Below are 12,255 nucleotides of genomic sequence, written 5' to 3' on the forward strand. Positions count from 1 at the left end.
GGAGGTTGGGCCACAAAATGTGGTCCAAATTATTACTGACAATGGCTCCAATTGTGCCAAGATGGGAGAATTGGTTGAGAGAGATTATAAAAGCATTGTTTGGACTCCATGTGCTTCTCACTCGATGGCCTTGATGATGGAGGACATTGCCAAGTTGGATTGGGTGCAATCTACTCTTAATAAAGCAAGCCAAATCATCAAGTTCATAACAAGAAAGAGCCTTGCATTAGCTCTTTTCAGAGCAGTATGCAAGTATGATCTTGTGAAGCCATCTAAGACAAGATTTGGCTCTCTCTTTCTTGTTCTTCAAAGGTAAGTCAACATCCTTTTTTAGCTAGCCAATTGAGAGTTCATTTCAATTCTTAATACTTATGTATTCAAATTTTGATTCTTAACTTGTCCTAAACTTGTAGGATGACACAAACGAAAGATGCGCTTAGGCGTCTCGTTTGTAGTGAAGAGTGGGAAGCTTGGAGAGGAAGCCACAAAGCGGAGGCATGTACAATCACTTCATACATCTTGGACAGTATGTTTTGGGAAGAAGCTGCAGCCATAAAGGCTGCCATTGCACCTTTGTACTTCATTTTAAGATTATTTTTGTCTGATAGATGATGTTCTTAACATGAAAGGGGCTGATCTGGTGCTCAGAAGAATTCCCTGGCATGAGGAAGTTTTTCATATTCTACAAGCTAATCATGAGGGAGTATGTGGAGGACATTTTGCTTTCAAAATCATGCTAAGGAAAATACTTACAGAATGGTATGTGTGGCCATCCCTCCAGAGAGACATAAGACATTGGTGCAGGTCATGCCTACAGTGTCAGCAAATGAGTAAGAGGATCTTACATCCAGAACTAAGAAATATCATGCTTGCTTATAATATTTTTTAGAAATGGGGAATAGATGCCATCGGTCCTCTACCCATGACAGCCAAGGGAAATGGTTATATGCTGACAGCTGTGGATTATTTGGAGATGGGCTGAAGCACGAGCAATACAGGCTGTCAATGCAAAATCTGTATGTAAATTTGTGTATGAGGATATTTGCTGTAGATTTGGTGTGCCACCGGAGTTGCTTTCTGATAGAGGTCCAGGTTTCAGGAGTCAACTGATGGATTCATTATGTGGTAAGCTGAAGATTAAACACAGATATGCAAGTCCCTATTACCCTCAATGTAATGGGATGAATGAAAAATTTAATGGTGTGTGTACTCATATCATGGGAAAGATCATGAGAACCTATGAGAAGGAGTGGGATCTTGCTTTGCACTGGGCTTTATGGGCTTACAGAGTTGCAATAAAAGAAGGCGCCCAGTTTTCACAATTTCATCTTGTTTACGGGAAAGAAGCTCTATTACCCTTGGAAGTAGAAATTCTTGCATTACAGATGTTAATGAAGATAAACGAGGATTCAAATTCTACTTTCCAGAACCGATGATTGGATTTGCAGGAAGCACAACTAGACAGACAAAAGGCGGTGGAACATTATGCTTTAATTCAAGAGGAGAATGAGAAGAGAGCAAACAGGAAGTTCAGGGATAAGAAAATCGGGGAGGGTGATCTAGTTTTGAGATACAACAGTAGTCTTGATTTAATGTGATTTGGGGGAAATGTCTTGAGAGTGGTAAAATGTCACTGATGAGGTGGCAAATTAGGCTGAGGTGGCTGGACTGATTGGGAAGGCATCCTGCTCATGCAAAGGTGGCTACGTGATGGATGAAGGGGAGCTTCTAGGCTGTGAGCTAGAGCTACGTGGAGATGGCGGCTGCGAGCTAATTCAGTTTTACGCTGGAAGGATCTACGATGCAAGGGGGGCTCCTAGAAGAGGAGGCTGAACGATGAAAAATGGAGGGGGCTCTCGTAGATGAAAGAGGGTGTGTGCGCTGAGAAGACCTTGGCGCTAGGGATCTCCAGAGATTACGAGCTGTTTTTCGTTGGCTGAGCATAGCTACTACGTAGGTAGGACAGTCGTCGTTTGCACGTGAGCTGATGCAAAGAATCGTGGTCTGGCTGAGATCATATGGAAGGGCTCTGTTTTTTTTCTGATTGAGGAAGCTACGTGGCTGTGCGGGTGACACTATAAATGTGAGCTAGTCTCTCCGTGAGAAATGAAGGCAGCAGGGCTATTGCTGGAAGTGTCTTCCGTTGGGTTTGTGCAAAGTTGGTGATGATCTATGGATTAACACAGCTTAAGGCATAGCTATGTATTGTTGTCTGCTAGCTCAAGGATTTTGGGTGACAGAGACTCCATGAACTCCGTATGCAAAGAGATAGAGGGACCAAGGAATTGCAGGCTAAGGCGCAATGGATCGTGACCTGCATCGATGATGGTTGTCCTAAAGGAGTTAGGCAATTGATGCTTGCTGCAGATGTTCGTCAATCACTGATCTTCTGCTTTGTGAGGGAAGAGAAGTTATCCTAAAGGAATCGAAAGCCTCTTTGACATGGTTTTGATCTTATGTTAATTTGATCACGGGAGATTTCTGAATACTGATAGAGAGGGAGAGGAGGAGGCGCTGTTGCAGCTTTGCAGGAATTATGAGCTGTTGTTCTTGATGGAAGATTAGGAGTGTGGGCTGTGGGTTCATAGCTGGCTGTTCTCTGAGTTTTTGGGGGGAAGTTCAGTTCTAAGTTTATCTGCTTTGGGCTGTGTAGTCTTTTGGCTCTCTTTGAATCCGCGTGATCCATGTTCAGTCAGTTTTTGTGGGGGTTTGTCTCAGTGCCTAATACAAAGACACATGCTCTGGAACCTGGTTCATCAGCTCATCATCTACGAGCCCACATTGTAGCTGATCCCTATGAAGTCTCAGATATCTGACGTGGTGAACGACATAATTCCTGGTTGTCTTTCCTTTTTTTTCCTTATCACCGTCCCCTCCTCTCAGTACAGACTTGCAAATGCATCAGTGGACATGTGCTCGGCGACTATAGCAAGGATCACTACCTGGCAAATTTGGAGATCTAGATGCACAAAGGCTATTCATGGCATCCAGATCCAGCCAACTCATACCTTGGCCAGCATTTGGACAGATATTGTACACTCTTATGGCTATTAGGTCTAGGATGCAGGGTTCTTCTAGGTCCACTTTGACGAGGACGACGATCTTTCTTAGACTTTTTGAGTCGTATTCTACCACAATCTTTTCATGCTTTGCATGACATATCTTTGCCTTGAGTTTCTTCTCTCGGCTGTTTCTTTCATATGTAATTGAAGTCGGTTTTAAAAGGACAAGGACAGAAGAAAAAAGGGGGGAGGGAGGGGCAGGGGGGGGGGGTGGGGGGTGGGACACAAGAATGACTGCAAATCTCAATTTTCAAAGACATGTAAAGAATTACGATCACATGAAAGAATGAAAAACATTTTTCAATCCGTGGACTCAAATATAGGAGACATTTGAAACTCATAAAGGCTGACGGCATGATTGGTAATCACTTGAAAACCATATGTACTATATATGATTGGTGTTGGCTAGGTAATCACACAAAAAAAGGGTGAATGTGTCGGAAAAACTTTGAAACTTGGGGAAGGAATATGGAAGAGCTTTGGGTCATTTTTATTTTAAAGACTCCAAATTGAGGAGCGGAATTGTAAGATCATGCACAATGAAAGCTTGGGGGAGATGTGGGAAAAACTTTGAAGCTTAGGGAAAGAAGATGGATGTTTGGGAAAGACAGGAATCATAAGATCATGCACAGCAAAAGATAGGATGACTGAAGGTAAAATCCATACAGTATTTGATTCAGTGATTTGGGTCCATAAGTCTTAAGTGTGTATTGACTAGCAGACAATACAGTAAATCTGCTTTAAAAAGTAGTTTGTTGATGCAGCTTGTGCAAGTTAAAGCCTGTGTTAAATCACTTCAGGTTGATTCAGGCATACTAAACTATAACAATGCAACACCCGAAAAGACATGTGACAAAATGGACGATTTGCCATGAAAAATTAAATTGGAAGTGAAATAAGCACAAGTCAACCAGTCCAATATTTGCAGATACGTGAGAGTCTGAAGGAGTCGTCCAAGAAAGGCCTCAGGTGCCATGAGCTGGTTGGGACGAGATGTGAAGTTAAGCAAGGCCTCAAAATTCTGCGCCACTCCCCCGTCTCTCAGACTTCGTAGAGGTTATTTGAACCCATATAGTTGACGGGAAAAAAAAAAATTTTTTTCAAGGTAATCCCGTAACCTGCGCACGCTGATTTATTGCCTTGAGGCTCTGCTAGATGACCCGTCAACCACGCATCGCCGTCAAGTCACCCACATAGCTATGACGATGTCCGTGCGTCGTCCATCACCACGCCTCAATTCGCTCTCTGTTTCGGAATCAGCCTCAGCCCACGTCGTTCGTCGTCACACGCTCTCTAGGCACTCGTTCAAGCCTTTGCTAAGATGTGGGTGATCCATCAATAGAATGCCATTTGCGAGGGACAGAATTGAGTCTCCTGCATTTGGGTGGCAGACTTTGTTGTTTGCTGCTGCATCATCGGAGGCAGGCTGATCAGAGTTGGTGCGGACGACCTACACAGAACACTTTCGCGGTACTGAGGAGTATAGCTTGTCCTGTATAGAGGATTGTGGAAGCCAAGAGCCCATCAGAGCCCATCGCCGCCCATCGTCAACCTACCCCGCTGATTTCCATCGCCGCCCATAACACCTTGCGCTTCCTTCATACGCAATTCGTATGAATCCCTTCGTCGAGCCTGAGCACTCTGATACCAAATGATAAGCTCAAATTACTGCTATCTGTTCCTTTCGTCGAATCACAAGCAATCAAAGGCGTTGGCATCATATTTTTCCTCCCAGCCTCTCTCATGGATCGCATGCACACAAAATACGTAATTACATTCCTTCATGCCTATCCACAAGCCCACAATTCCCTAGATGGTTCCCTCCTGCCACATGTCATCATTTTAGACCTTTAGCTTGGTACACCATTTATCCCTCTCTTGGGGCACAATTAAAACATTTGCCCCTTGGCATTCTTACACATTTAGGTGCACCTAGGCCTGAGCACTCAGAACCACCTAGTCGATGCCAATACACCCTCACCTAGGACCTTGGCAGTTACTTCCCTTGACCATTTTATTTACGCACATAAAATATTACAAAAGTCGGTCATCTAAGGGAAAATGCCCACCGATCTTTCCGAGGTCATGCTATCTCGGCTAGAGCATAACACTTAACAACTCACACAATCTTCCAAACTATTGAAACTGAAACTTTGGACATCCAAATAAGAACAAAATTGATGGATTGTGTATTAAACTTACATAACTAAGCACAGCAGATGTAACCAGGAATAGGAACCCTGTCAAGGTAATCTGATATATAGAAAACCATAGCAAATATCAGTATTTAGGCAATCCATCACAATCATGAGCATTGAAAAATTCTGATAAAACCTCCAAGTTCAAAATAATTGAAGAGTGGACTGCCTTTCACTCACCATATTTGGCCTGATGGGGCAAAACCAGGCCACGCCCAAAATAACCAAACAATCAAAAGTACAAATCAAATTAGTATGCTATGGCAAACTTCCAGCCTGCAAATGTAGAACAGTCCTTTATTTGTAACAAAAGACTCCATATTGCATACAAATAAGCTCATATTTCCAAAAGTACAACATGGAAGCATGTGTGAATTGTCATTGTTGCCAACCAAAAGATAACCTCTTGCCTGCTGTTTGAAGTTGAAGAAAGGAATACTAAACACAAATGAGGTCTTAATTGCAATCTATAATGATTCGTATATCATATCTTCCACTTTTTGAGACCACTTGTTTGAAGCTTAGTGAGAGAAATTCGTTAACAGTTGCATTATCCAAAAGGGAGCATAAGGAACTATTGCATGCAACGGGACTGTGCTTGGAGATCACACTTGTACACATATTGGTGGACCAGCAGTTACAAAAATTGATATTCTCAATCTTAGGAAATGCCATGGTTGAAAAGGTACTCGTGCAAAAGTGGAGAAGGAAACCTTACAACTCATGGGTAACAATAGGACAAAAATAAAGATATAGCAGATGACATTCAGGTCCTACCAGAAAAAGAAATGGTAGTTTACAAATTGTGAGCAACAAGATAAAAATGCAACTTTACACTACCATAAAAGACACAAAAAATAGTATTCAGGTCCCAAAAAAAGACATAAATTTTATAAATAATGGCACTAATAACAAATAAGCTCCTTGCCAAGCCCATGTCATACTTTGGATTAGGCACTATCAAAACCTCCATCTCCTAATGATCCTAGTTGCTTTCTTTTCTTCTTGTTACTGCCTAACTGTGGTTCTGAGGTCCTGCTGATGATGATGATGATGATGATGGTTATGATGATGCCGATGATGATGCTGAGATTGATATATATAGTCGAGATATGACTATGTTGTACTTAGGACTTAGTACTGCCATTTTGCATTTTTTTGCATTCTGCATTGGTGTGGATGCTCATTTAGTAGCTCCATGTAGGCCATCTTCTCCTGGTTCTAGTGATGCACTATCAGCCATGGTATGTGCCTTGTAGGCATAGTTATAGACACTTATAGTTTTAGTGCCTTCTATGCCACATAGGACATTTAGTCCTATGTGACACCTAGGACACTTAGTCCTAGGGTCTACCTTCAAGTACTATGTACTTCTCTTTTCATCTAATCTAGTTGACGTGACGGCTGATATTTATCGACTCTTGAATCTTGTGCTTGCTCTCTCGTTTATCGATCCTTCGCTGGTATCAGAGCCCAGGTTTTACATTTATCTTCCAGCTCTCCTCAGCCCCCCGAGTCCTCCATTGCTCATTGGGAGTCTGCTGCTCTGCTGGTCGTCACATTTCCAGCCTGTTTGAGGCTCTTCAGCTGCTGTCCAAGGCTTCCTTAGTCTTTTTGTCGCCATAAATTGCCTCATTGCTGTTTCCAGGCTGAGGCGATTGCTTCTAGGTCCTGCTGCAGCATTTTCAAGGTCTCCTACAGCACCCATGGCCATCTGTCGCCATTTTTTGTGCTGCAGATCACTTCAACCAGACTCAGATCCAGGCGCCCAGCTCCCGCGACCTCTCTAGAGTCATTTGCAAGAGGCGTCCTATTGTCGCGACCTGTCCAGATCCCTCCACAGGAGACACTTGCAGCCACGTACTCGTTTCGAGGTGTCTGAGGGCTGTTCCAGCTTTGCTCCAGCCACCTTTTGCACTTCAACTTGCTGCAGCAGCACCGTGGTCTGTCATATTCTACCTACAGAGGTCTTTTGGGTCTCAGCCCTAAGTTCGGGGGACCAGAAGCTGATTTACAAGCAACATTTGCTGTCTCTTACTATTTTTTTACAGTTTTTACTGTCAAACCCTAATTTCCAACAGGAAATTTTAGGGCTTTTGACATTTGGACCTTCAACCTGTCAATACAACACTTTGGACAAGCTTGACAACTGAAATCCTTCCAAAATTTGAAGTTTTCAGTAAAATTCAGGTTCAGGACTGTCACATTGTGCCATGTCATCACTCAGGCCAACAAAATTTGGGGCTTTCGTGTTGGGAGCTCAATTTCAGCTGGTATCTCTGTTCCTATACCTTGCTGCACATATTTTCAGTCTTTTTGCTATTTCTATTTTATCATCTGAGCAAGAAAAGGCACCGTGTTGCCTTGAGGCCCAATGCAGCCTCCTGGAAATATCTATTGTTGGCTCACAGGTATTTGGGACAGTAAGACATATTTTTGCAGTTTAAAGCCTTGAGGCTATCCTTTGGTCACTTTGTCAGTGCATTTCTATTAGTACTATTTACAATGGCTAGGAACAATCACGACTTATTTGGTATTCTTCATGAAGATGATAAATTGGATGGAACCAACTATCCGATGTGGTCTTATCTCATGAAACATATTCTTGTTGCAAGGCACTTTTGGAATATTGTTTCTGAGGTTGATCTGAGGCCAGCCAATGCTACAGTGGCTTCTCCTACTACTGGTCCCTCTGCAGAGGGTACTACTCCTGATGCCTTATCTTCTAGCACCCCTGCTGCTGCTCCCCCAACTCAAGAACAACCAAGATGGGATGCAAGAGATGCAAATGCACATTCCTGTATTGCTTTATCATGCAAGAGAATCATTATTCCACACATCCGATCTTGTAGGACAGCAAAGGATGCTTGGGACAAATTCGCTTCTCTTTATCAGATTCGCAATGAGGCACGTGTTGCATATTTAAGAAGGCAATTGCAGGAAGTCAGTATGAATGAAGGTGACTCTATGGATGCATACCTGACAAAGGTCAAGGACCTCATGGAACTGTAGGCCATCTTCTGGTGGTTCTAGTGATGCCCTATAGGCCATGGTATGTGCCTTGTAGGCATAAGTGTAGGCACTTATAGTGTTAGTGCCTTTTAGGCCACATAGGACACTTAGTCCTATGTGACACCTAGGACACTGAGTCCTAGGTCTAGGTACAAGTACTTTGTACTTGTGTGTTATCATCTATCTAAAGTTTGACGTGACTATTGATCAATTGACTCGTTACGTACCTGCACTCTCTCTTTCTTCGTTCGTACCTTCAATGGTATCAGAGCGCTACTGGACTTGTTCCCCTGCCTCCGGATCAGCATCACTCACAAATTTCAACAGCCTGCGCTCCATCCGTATAATCCATACGACTGTACAGACTTCCATACAAATCCCGAATCCTACCGCCCAGCTACGTCGCTAGCTATTCTGCCCGTCGCACCTGCTCCGTACAACAGCACCTACAGCGATAGATCGACCGTACAACGGTACTTGAGTCGTACAACCGTACCTGCACAAAAACTTCTCAGTACAAGGTACCTACGCCGTACAACTGTACCTGTGCAAAAACTTCTCTGTACAACTGTACCTACGTAAGAACTTCTCCGTACAAGGTACCTGCACCGTACATGTTCCGTACAAGTACTTGGTTTCCGTACGATCTTCCGTACATGTATACATACAGATCAGTCGTCAGCAGCTTGTACCAGCTTTCCGTACACATGTACATGTAGAACAGCTCATCGTACAGCTTGTACTTGCTCTGGGTATTCCGTACAATTTCACACGTGCGAATCTACCTACAGGTTCCGTTTTGGCATTGGCTGTGAACCAGGTTCTTGGTTCCTGCTTGCTATAACCCTTTTTGGGTCTCACTGCAGTCATCTACAAACATTTGCAGTCTTGGGGCTTCTGCAGGACATTGGTAAATTTGGGGCTTTCAGTTCTTTTCACCTCCTTTGGTTGCAATTTCTTGCAAAAATATTGGAGTTTTGGGATTTGGTCTGCAATTTCTTGTTTAGATTGCAGTACATTGGGTCAGATTGCAGGACATTAAGTTACATTTGCAGGACATTGAGTCAGATTTGCATACATTGGGTCACATTTGCAAAAATTTCAGCAACATTTGGGGCTTTTCTGCATTTGCCCTCTTTTTGGCCTACTTGCCCTCAATAAATTTGGGGCTTTTGCCAAATTTGCTGTTTTTGCAGTGAACATTGACTGTCACAGTCACATTTGGGTCAAATCTGCATTTGCCCTTTCATCTGGGTCAGAAATTTGCAAATATTTGCTGTCATTTTTGGGACAGCCAGCTTTTTGCAGTGATAGCCTTGAGGTTTTTGGGTTTTCAGGCCTTTTTCAGGGTATCACAATTGCTATGGCTGGGAACAATCAAGATTTATTTGGAGTTCTTCGTGAAGATGATAAGTGGATGGCACCAACTATCCGATGTGGTCTTATCTCACGAAACATATTCTTGTTGCAAAGCATTTGTGGAATATTGTTTCTAGGGCTGATCTGAGGCCAGCCAATGCTACAGTGGTTGTTTCTACTGCTGGTCCTTCTGCAGGGGGTACTCCTCCTAATGCCTCTTCCTCTAGCACTCTTGCCGCTGCTCTTCCAACTCAAGAACAGTCAAGATGGGATGCAAGAGATGCAAATGCACATTCATGCATTGCTTTATCATGCAAGAGAATCATTATTCCACACATCCGGTCTTGCAGCACAGCAAAGGATGCTTGGGATAAATTGGCTTCTCTCTATCAGATTCGCAATAAAGCTCGTGTTGCATATTTGAGAAGGCAATTACAGGAAGTGAATATGAATGAAGGTGAGTCAATGGATGCATGTTTGACAAAGGTCAAGAACCTCATGGAACAGCTTCCCAACATTGATGAGGTGGTGCCAAATTCACAGCTTGTCAGTACCACATTGAATGGACTGCCAGATACATATCAAGGGTTTGCTACAACCCTTCAATTAGTGGCCATGGGTAATCCAGACCACTATTCTTTTGACCAACTAGTTACTTTGCTTTTGCAGGAAGAGCAAAGTAGAGCTAATAGACAAGCCATTATTCCTGATCATGCATTTGCTTCACAGCAGACAGGAAGAGGCAAGGCTTCCAAGCCTATGGGCACGCCAAAATCTGCGCATAGCAGCTGCAATTCCTCTACGCATAGCAGCTGCAATTCCTCCCATGCATCTAAAAATACAGCAGATAAGGGAAAGAAGAAAAGATGCAACTATTGTTGCAAGCCTGGACATGACATTTCAGAATGCAGGAAGCGCATTGCTTCGGAGAAAAAGAAAGCACGATTGACAGTTAATGCCTCACATGCTATTGAATCCCATTAGCCAGCAGATGCTTCACATGCACATGCTCTTCAGCATGATTGGGCATGGGCTGTCCATTGCTCATTTGATCCCTCCAAAGCTGATGCACTCTTTACTGCTAATGATGCTCAGTCCTGGTAACTTTGATAGTGGTGCTTCCAAGCATGTCACCTCGAGGGGGGGCTGTTACATGTGCTAATAATGCTTCATATGCTGTAAAAGGAGTTGGAGATGTGCAGCTCACATCCATTTCCAGCCATCCTGTCACTCTGACAAATGTTCTTTTTGTGCCTGGCATTGAAGTCAACTTGATTTCAATTTCAGCAATTGCTACTTCAGGTTTCAGAGTAATTTTTGATGGCTACAAATGCCTAGTATATGATCTTCGTGATGACAATGCCATAGTTCTCACTGGCACTTTGTAAAAAGGGCTTTATCACCTTGATCATCATCCAGCTGCACTTTCTATTGAAGCATTGGCTATTTCAGATTCACAACTTGCTGAAACTCATCTTTGGCATGAGAGAATGGGCCATCTCAATTATAGAGCTCTTGCAAAGCTACATTCACAGTAGATAACAAATGATGTACCTCACACTCACACAGTTTCCAAACATGTGTGTGAGGGTTGTCTTTTGGGTAAGATGCATCGATTTCCTTTTCAAAAGAATTGTCCCAAACTCTCACAAAGGAAATTGCAGCTAGTACACAGTGATGTCTGTGGCCCAATGAGGACAAATGCCATTGGAGGATACAAGTATTTCATGACTCTCATTGATGATTTCACAAGGTATTGCTGGGTATATCCTTTAAAGGCCAAATCTGAAGTTTTCTTATGCTTTCAGAGATGGCTGAATATGGTTGAGAATGAATCAGGAAACAAGCTTGTCACCCTCAACACAGATAGGGGGCGTGAGTATATGTCAAAGCAGTTTGATGCATTTCTATCCTCACGGGGCATTATTCACTCATGCACTACTCCTTACACTCCTCAGTAGAATCCTGTTTCTGAAAGGAAAACAGGTCCACAATGGAGATGGCCAGATGCATGCTTAAGGCCAAGTCTTTGCCCAATAAATTTTGGCTTGATGCAGTAATGTGTGCCAGCTATGTGCTGAATAGATCACCTACACGGGCATTGAAGACTATTACACCTTATGAAGCATGGAAAGGCAGGAAGCCTTCACTTTCACACATGAAAGTTTTTGGATCTCTTGCATATGTTCATATACCATCTCAGCTGAGACATAAGCTTGATGACAAGGCAATCAAATGCATATTCATTGGTTACAGCAGTACTTTAGCCCATCCCATATAGGGGGGTTTGTAGGCCATCTTCTGGTGGTTCTAGTAATGCCCTATAGGCCATGGTATGTGCCTTGTAGGCATAAGTGTAGGCACTTATAGTGTTGGTGCCTTTTAGGCCACATAGGACACTTAGTCCTATGTGACACCTAGGACACTTAGTCCTAGGTCTAGGTACAAGTACTTTGTACTTGTGTGTTATCATCTATCTAAAGTTTGACGTGACTATTGATCTATTGACTCGTTACGTACCTGCACTCTCTCTTTCTTCGTTTTGTACCTTCAGGAACAACTTGCCAATATTGATGAGGTGGTGCCAAATTCTCAGCTTGTCAGTACCACATTGAATGGACTGC

General features: G+C 43.1%; 1 protein-coding gene across 1 annotated transcript in view; it reads right to left on the reverse strand.

The window, feature by feature from the left end:
- The window catches only part of LOC147896341 (choline/ethanolaminephosphotransferase 1-like), a 156,470-nt gene that overhangs the window by 87,535 nt on the left and 56,680 nt on the right, over positions 1-12,255 (reverse strand). The window contains exons 3-4 of the mRNA XM_087382292.1: positions 5,441-5,450; positions 5,265-5,315 (exon numbers count right to left, since the gene is read on the reverse strand). Of these exons, the coding sequence (XP_087238418.1) occupies positions 5,265-5,315; positions 5,441-5,450 (61 nt within the window). The remainder of the gene's footprint in view (positions 1-5,264; positions 5,316-5,440; positions 5,451-12,255) is intronic.

Source organism: Dipteris shenzhenensis, chromosome 12 (genome assembly GCF_047967505.1).
Source record: "Dipteris shenzhenensis isolate YYH24624 ecotype China chromosome 12, Dip_SZ_1.0, whole genome shotgun sequence".
Taxonomy (NCBI): Eukaryota; Viridiplantae; Streptophyta; class Polypodiopsida; order Gleicheniales; family Dipteridaceae; genus Dipteris; species Dipteris shenzhenensis.